This window comes from Pituophis catenifer, unplaced genomic scaffold, assembly GCF_029215685.1.
Source record: "Pituophis catenifer annectens isolate HBS135680 unplaced genomic scaffold, rPitCat1.0.hap2 SCAF_1, whole genome shotgun sequence".
Lineage (NCBI taxonomy): Eukaryota > Metazoa > Chordata > Lepidosauria > Squamata > Colubridae > Pituophis > Pituophis catenifer.
This window is the reverse complement of record NW_027256881.1, coordinates 157,408,486-157,426,694: the sequence shown is the minus strand read 5'-3', so window position 1 is coordinate 157,426,694 and position 18,209 is coordinate 157,408,486. Positions and strand designations below refer to the sequence as shown.

Here is an 18,209-nt window from a genome sequence, read left to right as displayed (position 1 = left end):
TATTTATTTAAAGGGGCGTAGTATGTCAAATGCTTTAGCTTTGAATATTCTACCTTTATATGCTGCCAACAGGCTTGCTTCCTTTGTAGAAGCTTCAATTGATGGCTTTTTTTTTTTGCATTTATATATATATTTAGATGTCTTCCTTCTTACACAAAACATGTAATCATGCTTTTTGTCTGTAAAAACATTGAAAGCTATGGCCCTTTTCAGACAAGGAAAACTCTGCATTAAATCAGATGCCTATTAATGGCATCTTGATGGAAAACTTGGCAACAGAGGAAAGAAGGGCCAGCTATTGGTGAGGCCAAGCAGTTTTCCTCCTTAGACAGAATATGGAAACTGTCCTTGCTGAGTTTAAAGAAGTATGACTTGGTTTTATGTGCTGTACCTTCTGCACCATAGTGCAATCCCTACCCCATACATATGTGTTCAAATCTCATGCAATTTTTTTTTTCCTGGAAAATATTGGCATGTTCGTTATTATTTTGGCTGTTTCTGTGTAATCAAGTCTCAAGTGTCAAAACTATGTTTTCAGAGTATAATTTACAAAAAGCTTTCAACTTAGATACTTACTAAAAGCAGTAAAATCATAGTAATATGGAAGAAACCTATTCAGCATTTAGATAAGAATGAAAAATGTGAAGGACCTTTTACAAGGCAAGAGGGGGAAAGGTTTCAACCTCAGAGAGCAAGTAAAAATAGATTAGAGGGAGGAAGAGCATTCAGGAATCATAGCTTTTGTAAGGTCTCTCCTTTTTTTTTTGCACAGATGTTGGAACTATCCAGCAAGGTTTTTGTCATAATTATGAAATTGGTGTGAAATGGTGGGATATAAAAAAATTAGGCACTGCTTGTTGCAGACTTTTGAGAAAAATAACAGGGAGAATAATGTCAATTATATTGATTAGTAATGTGGGTTTTTTTTACATGAGACGAGGAAGCAGTGGATAACTTCATGTAAAATGTAATATTTTTCCAATGCCAGAGGATGTCATCAAGGGAGGTAATTGCCTTATGATTCATCATTTACTTCAAATGCACTGTGCAAGTATTCATTCAACTCTAATAGAGCAACTATTATGCCTACTACATCATCTATCTTATTAGTTATCTGTCAAATAATAACCAGTTCCTTAGCATTTTATATATTAAAAAACATTAGAAAAGTGTTAAATCATGCGTCAATATAACTTTTTATTATATATGGTTACTGTTATTCTTTCTCAGCCCAGTGGACTATGGGTAAGCAACTATATGAAGGGGTTTGCAACTCTGTCCATCAGCAGAATAATTTTCTGAAAACTCAAGAGAACGGAACCAAATTTGATATGGCAAGAGAATTCAGCAAAAGAAAGTTCAAGTTAAAATAGCCCTTATCTGGCTACAGGTTGCAAAACCAAAAAAAGTGCATCTCTAGGGGAGAGTCAGTTGGGCAGGTGGTCAATCTCTGCCAACTCTTTCTAGGCCCTTCTTCCTCCTGGTCACAATATTCAGGCATTGTCATTATTAAGGCGTTAAAAAAAATCCAGAACCCATGCTTTCTGTACCTTGTTTATAAACTTACTTTGGGAATGGTCCATAGAATTTAAGAATATGTTTCTCTACAGTATCTGTCTTCATAGTGTGGTCAATTTAGCATAGTCTGTGTCCCATTCTTGGTGGTTAAATTTGTATTACTACTTGTTATATTAGCCTTCCCAAACTTGATGTTGCTCAAATGTGCAACTCCCAATTCACATGATGATTGGAGGACATCAGATTGAAGAAAATTATATTCAGTTATATAAATCAAGTAATCCAAACTCCTTAGTTCATTGACTGCCTCCCATCATGAAGTTTAAGTTATTCACTGGCCTCCAAACATTTATTATCTGAAAATATATAATAAATGCTACTTTAAATAATGATATTACAAATAACAATACAAAAATGTTTTGAAGACTCCAAAATAGCAATAGAACAGTAGAAGAAATTCAAATAACCACAATTGCAAATACAAAGGAAAAAGCTGACTTGAACTACAGAAATGATAACTTAGAAGAAGTAATAACAAGAGAGCCAATATAAGCCAGCACTGAAACAGCCTATGAACTGACCCTCCAACAATACCAACAATGGAATTGCAGAATTATCAGTACAGTCAAAAACTGCTGGTGTTGAAAATAATAACTTTGTAACCCTGGCACCAATAATGAAGGATGTGACTAAGGTACTTGCAAGGATTATAGTAACATCTATTACACAGAACAGTCAACTTCCTTAGAGTACTAATGGTTACAGAAGAATGGACTAGTAAACATCTATAACAACTTTAAAAGCAGCCATGTGGTAAATTGTAAATATTTTTAAATCATTTTAAACATTAAATAGTGTTTTAAATTATTTGAAAAGAAGGAAACCTGACATCTCACTTGTTTTCATGTGAGATTTATATCAGCAAGAATAGTGTCTTCTTCCTGTTAGGTTTTATAGTCCCAATCCCTTGCTCAGTGGGAAGGACATTTCAGAAAGGAATTGGATCACACACTTCATTGACATGTTTCCCGTCTTTTGTGTCAAATATATTTGGTGGGTCCTTCAAGGAGATGAGAAAGAGGACAATAGAGCCTTTGAACAGCTGCTCAAATTTTGTTCTAAGAATCAGGCCCTCTGGCCAAAGTAAACATGTGATCAGCAAAACATTGTTGCAATTTCTCACAGTTATTTTGAGAAGTTAGCTTTGAAATTGACTGTCCTCACAAAGCCCTCAAGTATTAACCTGTTAGGTTTACACATATATTTTATCAAAATGCCTAGTTGAGTTGCTACCATATGTTTAAATCTACAATACAGTCTTGGTTCTACAAATATAAACAAGAGTAGACTTACATATATGAGTATTTCATATTTTATCTGAAATAAGCACAAATATAACCTTGGCACTCTGAAACCAAAAGAACATGATCTAGTGTATTAAGGTTTATTAGCAAGTGTTCAAGAGGGACCTGTTTATATTTTCCCAAATTGCATATTTTATGGTCTCTGTTTACCAGAAAAATAAATTACGTATTTAGAAGTTGCTTTAAATTTCATGAGTTTTCCATGTCATCATTGGTAAATCTGTGAAAATATTTAGCTTTAAAACAAACTAAGCCAAATCAATTATGAATGAACAGTATCCTAGGAATTCTAAGAACTATTCACAGTGATTATGACAAAGCACTTTTTAATAATGTAAAGAAATATGAGATGGAAGATCAAAAATGTAAAACTATAATTTAAAGTATGTATTTGTTCTTTTTCCTATTCAAATCTAAAGTAATGAATGCATAAAGTAGAAATAGCATAATATTTAAATGTAGGTAGCAAACTAAATATGTGCATCAATAGTTCTTAAAGTATAAGAAAAAATATCCTTTATGAGTTTAATAGTAGTAACTAGAAGCCTCATTGATAGAAATACAAAATGTGTTTATTTTGGCACTAGAGACTGCAGTGGTAAATCTGAAAAAGAGAAGGAATACAGCCCTTTCGTGGAGATTTATGCAAATCAAAGTATATATGTAACCCAGGAAGCTAGAAGTAGTTTAATGAGGGATTACAGAGATAATTGTTCTCCATTGTGGGTGGAGACAGCAGCCAGGATGGGGTGTGCTCATCTGCTAAGGTGATAGACTGAGCCTGTCAAAGTTGCTAAATCCCGCCCTTGTTACGGGGCAGACCCAGCTTTTGGCTCAGTCTGTCAGCCTAGACAGGCGTGTGGGACTGATCCTCTGGCATTTTTTCTCCTATTCCTTGCCTATTCTTGACTGTTATCTTCTAATTCATATTGTGATTGCTGGTTTCGATTTTGGACTGTTCTTGGACTGTGCTTTTTTGGACTGCGATTGTATCTGTAAACTGTGAGTTTGGTTTCTCCAGTTGCGGGTTTGTCCGTTTCTGGGGGAAGGGGGTTTTTTCCCTCCCTCTTGCCCTGTCCCTTATTCCTGCCTGGGACGTAGTTTGCTAGGATCGTTTGGTCTTCGCGTTCCCTTTGGAGTGTTTTGCATCGGAGTTTATCATTATCTCCTTCCTCAGGCAGCCTGTGGAGCTTTCGCGCTCCTTGTCTAATTTACGAGCTGCCATTTTCTTTTCGTCAACTGCTTGCTCCTCTGCCTGCTCCTTTCTGTCATCGCTGCCTTCCGAAGCCCCTATTTTGTTTGCGTTGGGGCTTTCGTTACCCTTTGAGCTGTCTTGTGGAGCTTCACGCCCCCGGCTGAGGCTGATTGCAGGACGTGCGCCTGGTTGGAGTTTCGTGCACCGCCAACGGCTTTTGGCGTGAAGATCGTTTGACTCGACGTCGGCCCTGTCAGCGCTTCACGTTTCTACGCTTGGCTTCTTCTCACTCAACGCCTTTGGAACGGCTATCTCTCCTTAACGTCCCCTCGGTGGAGCTTCGCGCTCCCCTTCCTAGCACGTTTCTTCACGCCCACGGATCTGTTTGAGGAGCACTAGTGGAGCTTCGTGCTCCCGATCAGAACCTTTTGACTAACCAGCGAGGTGGGCAATTTTTTGTGGAGCTTTGCACACTCCCCCGTTTACGTGCTTCAATCGACGACTTAATGAGACGGATAATTTTTGTGGAGCTTCGTGCGCTCCCCTGTTAACGATGTTCACCAGAGTACTGGTTGCTGCAGTGGGCTGCATTCCTGGCTTTGTGAGAATCATTGCCCTGACTATTGCCTCTTATTTCTACATATTCAGCCTGTCACCTCTGCTTTTCGGCCTCCAGGCTGTGGCCTGTGCCATCCAAGTACGTTCCTTGACGGTACGTTGCTCCTGTCCCGTTTTCTGTAGCCACTGTTCTAGGTCTCCGGGCTTTGGCCTGCGCCATATAAGAGCATTTATCTTCCTGGGCATCGGGTGTGGTTTGGATCTACATACTCAAGCTTGCAAGATGCCCAAGGCCTCTCAGAAATCAAAACATGGCCGGAAAGCGGGGCGCTCTGGGAGCCCCCATCACCAAGATGATGGAGGATCTCCCTCCAGGAGGGATCAGGGCCTTACGTCTTCCTCCAAGACGGTATCTTCAGGGTCCTCTTGGCCTCATCATTAGTCCTCCTTCATTTCCATGCCTTCCAGGACCGAAGCCCACCGCAATAGAGTGCTCACTAAGCTCTGTGCTAAGGCGAGCTGTCAGCAAGCTTCAGGGCAGGAGACTACCACCACCTCTTCCCTCCTCCAGTGGAGTTGGGTCCGCCAACTCAACAGGTCGTTCTTTCACCAGCCCAGATCCAGCAAATGATAACGGTGGCAGTACATCAGTCCTTGGTTTCACAACGTCTGTCCGCCAGCGTGCCTGCCTCAGTCCGGTCTGACATCCCTACTCATCAAGCTGACACCGCACAGGAGGATGCCCTTTCCATTGCGGCCTTAGCTTCCCCGGCTTCTTCCATCAACAGCCATTCCCCTTCCAGGGCTGGCGTCGATCCTTGGGACATGGACTTATCAGAAGATGAGGGCCTGCCACCGGACCAGCTGGCATTTACCGGCCTCTTTCCACAGGCCTTGTTTAAATCTTTGCTTCACAAGGCCATTACTACTGCTCAGCTGGACTCTCCTTGCGAACCTCCCGGCCCCTCGACTGCGGCCATTTGCAGGAGTCTTTGGTCACTGAGGATGTCCGAGTTCGACAAGACCTGAATAAGATCATCGCCGCCACGCAATTTTCGGTGGGCGCTACCCTGAACGCCACTTATTTCTCTTCCAAGGCATTGGCCTCATCCGTTACTGCCCAGCATTTGGTCTGGCTTCACCACTGGCAGGCCGATGCCAGACATAAGTGGCGACTGGCATCAGTATCCTTCTCTGGTTCAAAACTCTTTGGTGAACCCCTTGACGCCTTTCTTACAGAAACAAAGGACAAAAAGAAGGTCCTCCCTACCGTCTTCCGCAGGCGGGAGTCGAGGTTCCATCCGTACTCATCCTGTCCTCAGCCTCGTTCTTATGAAGGGTCTCATTTTGCCTCTCCTTCTCACAGATCACAGGGGAACTTCCAATCTAGGCAGCGGGGCGCTCAGGATAGGGCGTCCAGAGGTAGGACTTTTAATTCCAAACGGCCCTTTCGAGGGGGAGGAGGTTGTTTCTCCAGACACCGTCGTTAGCTGCATCCCGGATCCTCCCATAGGGGGCAGATTGGCCCTCTTTGCTCCTGTTTGGGAAGTTATCACTTCGGATAAATGGGTCTTGGCCACCCTACAATCTGGCTTGGCCATTGAATTTCTCTCCACTCCTCCGATGTTCTTTGTCCGCTGTCCACTTTCTAGGAATATCAAGAAATGGTCCCTTATGGACTCGGCGGTTCAGCACCTCCTTACAATCAGGGCTATTCAACCTGTGCCCGAGATTGAACAGGGGACGGGATTTTATTCCCGTGTTTTTCTTGTACCAAAGTCATCGAGAGGGTGGAGACCTATTCTGGACCTTAAACGTCTCAACCGGTATGTCACATACCGCAAGTTTAAGATGCAGTCTTTGAAATCTATCCTCGACGGTGTTTGGAGGGGCAATCTCCCCTCTTCCATAGACCTCACTGAGGCCTATCTCCATATCCCCATCCTCCCCTCCCATTGTAGGTTCCTTCGGTTCTGCTACGGGGGGCGCCATTTCCAGTATCGGGCCTTGCCCTTTGGCCTTTCCTCTGCCCCTCGTACCTTTACCAAGGTACTGGCTGCTTTAGCAGCATCCCTTAGGGCTAAATCTATTCGTCTACACTGCTGTTTAGACAATAATCTAATTCTGTCGTCCACCCAGCATCAGGCTTCCTCTGACCTGCAGCTTACTCTACAGACTGGCTGCCCATGGCTTCTATATTAACTTGGAGAAGAGCCATCTTGTCCCTACCACTCGTTTACTCCATCTGGGGACTCTAATTGATTCGGTGGAAGGGAGGGTCTACCTGTCGCGCGAGCACCAGGATAGTTTGAGGTCCTTCATTTATAAAGTTGAACGGGCTAGACTGGTGTCTCCCCTCGTCTTGTCTCAGTTCTTGGGCAAGATGATTTCCGCCATCTTGATAGTTCCCTGGGCCCAGCTGCACTCAAGGGAGCTGCAATGATTTCTTTTGCCGTTGAAGAAAGCGGGCAGAGGGACTTCTTCCACGACCGTTCCCATTCCCAAAAAGGTGATCAGGTCCCTAGGGTGGTGGCGGTCTCCAGCAATATCCAGAAGTTGTCTCTTCTTCAATCCACAGAGAGTGGTGGTGACAACGGACGCCAGCCTTCAGGGCTGGGGGGCCGATTGCCTGGGTCAAGTTGCTCAGGGCACCTGGAACAGCACCGACGCCCATCGCCCCATCAACTGGCTGGAACTGTGGGCGGTCTACCTGGCACTTCGAGCTTTTCATCACCTCATCTCCAACTCCCAGGTCCTGGTCCTCACGGACAACATCACAGCAAAGGCCCATGTCAATCGCCAAGGGGGCACGCAGTCTCTCTCCCTGATGTCGGAGGCGTTGAGGTTGGGAGTCTGGTCGGAAATTCACCTTGCCTCATTGCGTGCGAAACACATTTCTGGCGTCGCCAATATACAAGCAGACTGGCTAAGCCACCAGCTTCTGGATCATGTGGAATGGCATCTTCACCCATACATTTTTCGCCAAGTCGCTGCACACTTTGGGACTCCGGTGATCGACCTCTTTGCCACATCAGACAATACTCAGCTGCCGTGCTTCATCGCGCAGTACCGGTCGCCTCATGCAGAGGCCATTGATGCCCTCCGCTCCCCATGGCCTCCGGGACTCCTATATGCGTTTCCTCCAGTCTCGCTGCTCTCCCGAGTGATTCGCAAGTTGTTGTTGGAGCAGGCAGAGATCATACTTGTGGCCCCGCATTGGCCATGCAGACCTTGGTTTGCGGACCTAGTGTTGTTGTCAATAGCTCCGCCTTGACAGTTACCTCAACTAGCGGACACACTGACTCAAGGGGCTGTGAGGCACCCGGACTTGCAGTGGCTCCATCTGACCGCTTGGCAGTTGAGCGGTGTACACTAGGAGAGGCCAACATCCCGGCAGATGTGATCCGCACCATTCAGGCTTCACGGAGGCCTTCAACAGATCGCATTTACTCAGCTACCTGGTGGGCCTTTTGTGCGTGGTGTGATCGGAACGGGGTTCCACTCCTCCAAGCCTCGATCGTCAGTGTACTGGTTTTTCTGCAGGAGGGTTTTTCCAAAAGGTTTTCTCCTAACACATTGCGAAGGCAGGTGGCAGCGATCTCCTTGATTTGGATCGTTGTCTTCTTTGGCCCAACATCCTTTGATTCACCGTTTTCTGTGGGGCACTACCAATTTATGTCCTCCAGTTCTCCATAGGTACCTGACTTGGGACCTCCATTGTTCTTAATTCTCTCACGGCTGCTCCATATGAGCCTCTACGGACAACCAGCCTTTGGCTTCTAACGTGCAAAGTTGCCTTTCTGGTAGCTATTACCTCAGCTCGCCGCATCTCGGAAATGGCCGCCCTCTCCATCCGTGATGACCTTTGTGTATTCCACGTGGATCGTGTGGTACTTTGTCTGGACCCTACATTTGTACCTAAGATCAATACCACCTTCCACCACATGCAGGAACTTGTCCTGCCCAACTTTTGCCCTCGTCCGGCTCACAGGCTTGAACGGTGGTGGCACACTCTAGATGTCCGACGGGCGCTGCGTATCTACATTAAGTGAACCGCAGACTTCCGCAGAACGGAATCTCTTTTTGTTTCCTTCCTGCCTGTTTCTTTAGGTAACAAGGTGTCGTTGACCATCGGGCGTTGGATCCGGCAGACGATAGCCAAGGCCTACGAGTTATGTTCCCTTCCGAGACCTCCTCGACTGATGTGCATTCTACCCGCAGCGCTGCGACATTGGCAGCCTGGGCCACGCAGGCCTCATTGCTCGAAATCTGCAGGGCGGCTACATGGACTTTGCCTTCTTCGTTCATCCAGCACTATAAACTGGACAAATTTGCTTCAGCAGATGCCGCTTTTGGTCGTCGGGTGCTACAGCGGGTTCTTTTGGGGGAGGGTGTTTCGGACCAGCCTGGTCCCACCCGATTGTAGGGACGTGAATCTTTGGTATGTCCCATCCTGGCTGCTGTCTCCACCCACAATGGAGAAGGGGCGTTGGTCCTACCTGAGACGCACTTCTCGTTGGGTGGAGACAGCAGCCAGACCCTCCCTTTGCCAGTCTGGTCTCTATCTCTTGCCTTTTTCCTTTCTCTCTTGTTGGTGTCCCACACGCCGAGCCTGTCTTCTAGTCTTCGCCAAAAGCTGGGTCTGCCCAGTAACAAGGGCGGGACTTAGCAACTTTGACAGGCTCAGTCTATCAGCTTAGCAGACAAGCACACCCTATCCTGGCTGCTGTCTCCACCCAACGAGAAGGTGCGTCTCAGGTAGGACCAACGCCCCTTTTATTAAGAATACAGAGAAGATGTAGAATTAACTGTAGAATAACAGTTAATGTGTAGTCCTTAGTGCTCTCTGAGCTTGGTTGTTTTCTTGAAGACATTTCATTACACAAACTAGATAACATCATCAATGCTGTCAGTACTGACGATGTTACCTAGTTTGGGTAATGAAACATCTGCAAAAAAACAACCAAGCTCAGAGAGCACCAAGGTTCCCTCATTCCAAACCTGAGCTAAAATATTCTCCTTTCTTGGTAACAGTTAATGTCTAGCTTTTCCCCCATTATCTCCCTTATCCTTGTTTCTCACAACTTTCGTCACTTCCAAAGATCCCTTCGTGTTATCACCTTTCCTTCTAAACATCATTATGGCTATCCTGGCAATGTTATTGCTTCTTTTAAGGAGTCAGGAAAGGTGATGGGAGGTTATGATTTGCTTAGCCTAGCTAATGCTGTTTTCTCTTTAAACAATTTGCACAAGGAAATATCCATCCATCAAAATTTGTTTGCTGGTCCAAGGCCAAATACCATGAAGAAATACACTATGTGCTGGTTTACTAAAAGCTGACCTAAAGAGGTCAAGCAGAGATTGACAGGAAAAGGAAGGTGCTTAAGAAACACCAAGGAAACAATGTATAGGTGTAACAGGGTGCAGGGGTGAACATACAAGGGATGTGGTAGCTTGGGCCCCAATGGGTCCTACAAGGAGTCGCCAATGCCTTCTCCCACAACTCTGCTGCATCTTAGTGCAACTTTTGAAAAGCTGACAGCTGTGTGCTGCTACCAACCATTTTACTACAGAGAGAATTTTCTGCCCCATAGTTCAACAGAAAGAAAGTATCTTTATTTTAGATATCAAGGTCAAAGTCTTAGAAGAAAGTAGAAAAGAAAAGGTAAAGAAGAGATGACCTATTGCTTTCTAAAGAACCTGCTCCCAATGAGATTCCAGTCCAGTTGCTGCTAGCTGAGACGTTTATTTTTCTCTTCCTTTCAGCCAGCCTCAAAGCAGGGGGGGAGGGGAGCCAAACCACAAGGACAAAATGAAGATTTTCCTCTTCTCTTGCAAAAGCATACCTGCTAGGAGAAACCCACTCTCCTGAATGCCTTCTCAGCATTCATTTTCCTGGCCTTCCATTTACCTGAATTGAAGGTCAGCTACTTTCCTTTAGCTCATTTAGTGTCTCAAAATTCCTCTTCAAATGGAAACTTTCCTTCATTCATTACAGTATAAAGCATTAAATATTTGACAGCTTTTATTGACAAGCTATTCCTGTGCAGTTATCTTATATGCTCTGTTTTTTCATTGTTAGGGCAGAAAAACTGCTGTTAACTGTGAGAGTTATTCAGGGACACAGCCAGACTCTTATTCTTTTTGCTGTTAATTTACATTATGTGTGTATCTAATACTTTGCACGTACTATATGGAGCTAAGTAAAAAAAAAGGGGGGGGGTAACTTGTTTTGAGAGCTGCTAAATAATCCTCCTTTGATTTATGTGATAAAAATGGATTGAAAAAAACAGAACTTAATATTATAAAAGCAATGAAATTAAATCTGTTGCGCTATACCAGATGGAAAGTATTCCTTGGGTTTGCTCCAATCTTTTCTGCTTAATTTCCAGTGACATCTATTACATTAAAAAGAATTAAAGAAAAAAAATACTATTTTCTTACTTTATAATATGGCACAGAAAATGATACTGCCTTTCAGATTGTATACCCTAAAGCCGTGATGGTGAACCTATGGCATGTGTGCCAGAGGTGGCACGCAGTGCCCTCTCTGTGGACCTGTGAGCCATCACCCCAGTTCAACTCTGCCACGAATGCGCGTGCGCCTCCCGCCAGCCAGCTGGTCCTTGTGTCTCTGCCGCGCATGCGTGGGGAGCGGGACACATGTGGGGGCGTGCATTCTTGGAAGCAGGGCACATGCACGGGGTTGCACGCACATGCGCGGGGGGTGCATATGGGGATTACACGTGCATGCGGGGGGCATGCATGCATGCTTGGAGGGGTGCTCATGCGCGGGGGCACATGCATGGGGACCACATGTTCACTGCATTTTGGGCGTTCGCGCGTGCGCACTTTGGGCACTCAATCCGGAAAAGGTTAGCATCACTGTCCTAAACCAAATACATGTAGACAAAAGATATTTGGCATATTAATTATATGTGCTTTTCATTTTTCCATCAATGAAAATGAATCATTGAAATAAGCATCACTTTAGATATTTCAAATGTCATAATATTTCTGCCAAACTACAGACACAAACTATCATAGATAGGTAGACTGACAGAAAGATTTGCTGCCAGAAATACAGGCAACTGGGCAAATAGAATTACTGTAGTGCTTTTCCATATTTTCTTTGAGAAAATCTTACTTAGTGATTACACATAAACAGCAACTAGTTACCTAAAGCCCTATTTAAATAGCGGGATAATTTTTTACACCTAAGGAAAGGCAACCTATTTTCCAAAATGTAGAGCACCATCTTCATTCTCAGATTAGTCATAGGAATAATCAGAAAGACCCCTGCAATTAAAGCTGAAATACCTAACACTTTTATAGAGAGGACAGAAAAAAAACCATTTATCTGTCTTAGGTTTGTACTGCTACAGGATATATTTCATCAGCTCTCAACAAAAGCATTTATATCCATAGGGCTTCTTTCTGCAGCCCTATGTATACCAATATCATGTCTGCAGATCCTGTTTCGTGTGCCTCATTGCCTACCATCCTAAACAATTGTTTGCCTAAGGTTTAAAAATACTCGCATTACAAGATGATACAATGCAGTCCTAAACACTACTACTTAATTGCATCATTAAAAGAATCAAATTAGGAGTGTTCCCTTTCAGGCTTGTAATGCAACCTCTATTTTATGCTATTAAATTCTAGAGCTACTGAGTATATGGATTTCAAATAAAAGAACTTGAGCATTAGTTTCTTTAGGATTAATATAAAAATATCATACACATCCATACTGAAACTCAGGAACTGACTTCCCCCGGGCTATTAATTCCAGATGCTGTACTTTTCAGGTACCAGCTGTACTGCTTCCAGATCTCAGAACCCACAGATCAGATGATGACTTTGCATTTCTCACTATTTGGAGGAAATGGTGACTAACCAGCCTAGCTTTAAATTTAATTCAGATATTGGATTAAAATTAGAAGTTGGATAGAAGAGATAATTGGCTATAATGTGGATTGGAAACCAGAAACGTTTTTACTGGGAATATTGAACAGAATTTACAGTAAAGAAATTAGATATTTGATTCTGCACATAATTACAGCGGCAAGGATAGTCTACGCACAGTCCTGGAAAAGTGAAAAGATCCCAACAGAGGAAGAAATAATTAAGAAAATCCTGGACTGTGCGAAGATGGATAAATTAACAAAAGAAATAAAAGAAAAGGAAGATATAGAATATTATCAAGTATGGACTAAATGGTATGATTGGCTCGAGATTAGGGAAAGTAAATGTGAATAAACAATGGAGAGAAGAAGGTGACAAATGTGCAAAATATTGTAAATGAAGAAAATTAAAAATCAAGGGACGATAAAGATAATGATAATAAAGGATGGGAAAAATAGGGAATGTATATAGTAGAAAGTAAGAGGAACGAAACTGATATGCAAAAAGAAATACATATCATGTGTTTGTGTTTTGTATGTTTTGTTGTGATGTGTTGTGTTGTGTTGTGGTAAAACCAATAAAAAAAATTTAAAAAGTAAAAAAAAAAGTTTAATTCAGAGTTGTTTAGGAAACCAAAGAAAACAGAGGTTTGGAACAGAATGCAGATGGATTTTGTCACTGGCATACCGAAGTATTGAAAATTATTTTAGCTACATTGCAGTCTTTTGGATTTCTACTAATAAAAAACATAAATAATAAGGTCAAGAAAAATATATTTCATCTAGGATTGGTATTACGTGTTAAAACATGCCCTACCTTAGTTGTTTTTTCATCAACAAGAGTAAGAACATTTTGGAAATGAGAAACATGCTACAAAGAAAGGATGCAGTGAAAGTATTTCACACTTCTTCTGTTAAACACTTTTTCTGTTAAATGTAAAGCTGGACCCCTTACAAAGTGGAGGAGCTACTGTTGTGTAATTAGCTAAGATTGGAGCATTAAGGGACAGAGAAGTACCAGTCCTTAAAATAGGATTCACCAAAGGTTGTCTTTGTTCTTTTTGAGAACTGTTAAATGTCATTGGAAAAATATGGGAGTGTTAGAAACTTGGCAAGAGGAAGAGAGTTGCATTTTGACGGTTTTGATAAGAAACATACTTGAGTGTGCTGAAGCAGATAGGGCTTATCAATATAGGAAAGCTGAACTGAGAAGCCTGGCTAAAATAGCCATATAGATTTCTTTGTATACTATAAAAACGAGGCTGTAAATGAATTCCATTGGCAGTATGCATTTTTAACTCAGTACACAACTAAGAAGCATCATCTCATTGGTTTCATCTATTCTGCACCTAGAGCAGGGGTATCAAACTCAGTTTCATTAAGGGCCACATCAGGGTTGTGTTTGACCTTGGGGGGCAAGGCGGTATGGCCAGAGTGGGTGTGGCCAGCTCAACATCACTCATGTCGGGAGCGCCTGTGGTGGCCCGAGCGCTCTGCCAGTGAAAACTGGCTCCCAAGCTCTCTTTTTGGCCATGACGGGCTCCTGCAACCCTCTGCCAGCAAAAATGGAGTTCGGGAGGGCCGATGGAGAGCTCCATTTTCGCTGGCAGAGGCACTGTGGGCCAGTCCTTCACTGTTTCCAAGTCAGCTCCACGAGCCAGATCTAAGCACCCAGGCGGCCGGATCTGGCCTGTGGGCCTTGAGTTTGACACCCCTGACCTAGAGCAACCACAGAGCATAGAACACCTTTTTTTCTTAAAGTCAATTATAGCCTATGGGACAGGAATAAATCTTCATTCTACTGAAACTCAACCTCACATCTTAATAGGAGAAGTGTCACAAATTTGATACTGTAAAGTATTTTTATTCACACATGTAGGAATACACACACACACAAAGAAGATCTGCTTATAGGTAGACTTTGTTTAACGACTGACCTATTTAATCACCATTGAAATTTATGACAACACTGAAAAAGTACCTTTACAACAGGGCCACACATTTACAACCATCACAGCATCCCCACAGTCATATGATTGCCATTCAGGTGCTTCACAATTGGTGTCTGTTTATCACCATTGCAGCATCTTATGGTCACATGATTGCTATTTGTGAATTTCACACCTGGATTCCAACAAGCAGAGTCAATGGAGAAGCAGTAAAATCGCAGGTTACGGTTGTGTAATATCTCACTTAACAACCGCAGGTGATTCTCTCAACAACTGCAGCAAAAGTGACTTAAGTCCATCACCATCACATTTTGCTTAGTAATCAAATTGCTTAACGTGTGTGTGTATGCCCAGAGTTAAACCCTAAGTCTTTTCCATCTGCTCCTTCCAGTGAAAGGACTTTACGTCACTTGTTTCCCAACCTTGAGATTGCAATGCCCTTATATTTGATGTTACGCAATGGTTCTATCTGGCCTGAGCAGCTGATTTAAGTCTTTACAAGAGAATGAGACTCAAATATGCAGGAAAATCACCAAACTGCTAACCGTTACCCAGCAATTCCATCCATATATTTAATACCCGACAAAAAAGTTGTTGTGGCATTTACTTACAATTCTTTACTACTTCATCCTTCCTTTATTTTTTATCCAGGCAGCTAATAGGGACAATAGCAAGAGTGTTTTCCACTCCGTGTTATAAAAACTGCAGACTGATCTTTCAGCACAGTGCCTAGCATGAATACATATGCATGTATGTGTTTATATATGTATTTAATTTATATGCTGCTTGATTCCCAGTGGTTCTGATGGCATTCTTCTGTAACATTGCCTCCTTTAGTTTTCCAGCAGAACTCCTATGTCTTTTACACTTCTTGCTAGTTATGTAGCATCCTAAGCCTATAAGAGAGTAAAGAAAGAAATTGCAACTGTTGTTCTGCTGTCACTATGCAGCTTTCAAAAGCATTCTCTATCTCAAATAAAGCTTGGATTGTTTCTGCTATTTTCCGTGTCTTTGAAAGGATAAATAGATAGAGGTGACTCCATCCAGCTTCCTCATCTATCTTACTTCAGGGATTCTCATGCAGGGGCTCACTGTCATGAACCCAATAAACAAGAATTCATGTTTGCTACTGCAGACATTGCAGTAAAGCATTGTTTTTTAATCATGGGCTTTTGAATAAGCCTTAGCCAGATTCACACAATACATTAATCTATAAATCATTGTTTACAAGTTACAAGAATTGGGTTCATGAAGCATGCTCCACTGAAACCAAACAACCACATTATTTAAGCAAGATGCTCATTATGATTAAGCCTATATGTTTGGTTTGTGTCTCATTTATAAAGTTGTTGGGTTTTTTTGGTTCCTTGTTGACTAAAGAAAACCTCCCCAGGGTTTTATTGTTCTTGTCTCTTTGTTAAATTTTGACTATACATTATGTATTATACAGCTAAAATCAACTCCATCCAGAGAAATTTCTATGATCAGACACAATATTTGTATCATTTAGATCTGATGTGTGAATGGTTTGTTCTTGTCTTTCTCCAAACTGTGTTTTGAATGTGCCAGGATACTAGGCTTGGGTTTTCTTTGTTTACTTATTTAGAAGATTTATACAGCTGCCCATCTTAAGTATACAACTCCAGGAGGTGAACAATACCAAAAAAAAAAAAAAAAAAAGAATAATTTTGGGAAAAAATCCCTAACCCATTAAAATAGCACTGTTCAAAGAAGAAACAAATAAATAACTGCATAATAATTCTATAAGCACACAAATATATTTATCTCTCCTAGTAAGAATAAGAAATAAATATTGGGCAATATAAAGATCAAGTGCTTCTTCCACATATTATTCTTATAGATAAGGCATCACAAAACACATTCTGAAATAATTTGCAGTTTTGACTGTTCTAATAGAACTTCATTGATTGTAAATTTATCTAGACTGACTAAAGTAAAATTATAATAATAGAGAACCACATTCCCTAAAAGAAATCTTGGAAGTTGTCAAGCTATACAATGTATATCCAGAGGAGAATATTGAGATGTTTACTGGACTTTGATAACATTTACAAAAACAAAAATTATGTGTAGGAGGCCTGGCTAAGTATGGTTGGCAACATACAAGGAGTTATGGCAAATATGCAAGCATTTTTAACAGTAGATAAGTTCTTGTGAGAAGCATTCCTGAATGTTGAAAGTATAAAAATCAGGACATTCTGTTCTCAGATTACAAGATACTCAGGATGCTTCTTAGCAGAACACGTGAGGCACCAAGTATACCATTTAGTTGAGAAACCAGGTGCTGCAACTTCAGGAAGTCTATAAAAGTGCAATTGCGTGTGTATGTGTATTCCTGTAATGTCCATAAGAGCGAGATGGACAGCGAACAAATTTAATAATAAAATAAAAGCATGCAAAATATGATTTTAGACAGTGAAGAAGGTCATTAATTCCACCTTTTGAATAGAATGTTGAGTGCATTTTCTCGTTAAAAAGTTATCTAAACTTATTTTCTTTCTTCCTTTTTATTGTAGGAAACTGAGCTTTTGACCATGGAATTTGATGAGACCGAATTGAATGAAATGTTGAAAAAACTTTCAGAGATTGAAGATAGCATTATTTCTCTGACCCAAGCATCCTGACTTTTCACTTAAAACAGTGTTTGATTCATACTAAGGTTAACCTTAGTTACACGTGTAGATTATCCTGGACATCATACTGTTCTTTCAGCAGTGTTTGAAAACTTATATATAAACATGGGATCAAAGAGGAGGAAAAAAGATAACGGAGGCATTCAAACTCATGTACATATTAAAACAAAAGAACATAGCTGAATTCATTGAAAGAAAATACTCCTCCAGAAAAATGTTGAATTTTTATAATAAAAGAGCAAATATATTCACCTTTTCCATTACTGACATTACTGTGTGATTTATTCATCCAGCCACTGAAAAGCAATTTGTAGCAATGGCTGCTGTACATTTGTAGATCCAGGAGAGGGAATTCCATTAAAAAAATATTTTGCTTTATTTTGCTTTATATTTTCACCAGTTCAAAATGGGTTGTTACTTGAGGAAAATGAAACAGTAGTGTATTTTAGTTTTTTCCATTTCTGTAGCACAAAACCTAGCTATAGACACTGTAATAAAAGGTGGTCATTTTAAAAAAAAGCTATATAAAGTTCACTAGCAATAGAGAGTAAATACTGTATGTATTCACAAGCATTTTCAGCATTAACTGTTTCATTATCTCAGCAGTATGGTATTGAATACTACAGGACTTATTGAAAATGCAGAATATATGGACAAAACATTAAAGAGAAATGGATATCACCTCTAGAATGTCTTAATGCTTATAATCTAAATTCTTTTATGCCAAACCACCTCCTTCTTCCCCTCAGTTTTCTTCTGCTATTTAACTTGGCCCTCTGTAAAACAGATCATATTTTTAAATGTTGCCTTAGAAACTAGCCTTGAAATGTTTCTTCCAGAATATGTGACGATACAGCTATTGAGTTTTTTTAATGTCTTGTCTACCAGGCTATCTGTATAGTATCTTCTTTTATACCAAGCAGTCATATTCCTATGTGGTTTTTTCAAAAACCATAGTATCTACCCTTATTATTATGCATTATAAACTAATGCCTTCTCAAGTGAGCTTCTTAGTTATCTTTGTGCATAGCTTAATAAAAGCTGCAATAGGTCTTTTTAGAAAATCA

At 41.4% G+C, this 18,209-nt stretch overlaps 1 protein-coding gene across 2 annotated transcripts in view; it reads left to right on the top strand.

Annotated features, from left to right (window-relative positions):
• Positions 1-17,402, top strand: part of COMMD1 (copper metabolism domain containing 1) — a 97,534-nt gene extending 80,132 nt beyond the window's left edge. For both annotated transcript variants that reach the window (XM_070933093.1, XM_070933094.1), the window contains exon 3: positions 17,026-17,402. In XM_070933093.1, coding sequence (XP_070789194.1) covers positions 17,026-17,133 — 108 coding nt within the window. In that variant the 3' untranslated portion in view covers positions 17,134-17,402. The remainder of the gene's footprint in view (positions 1-17,025) is intronic.
• Positions 17,403-18,209: the final 807 nt, after the last annotated feature.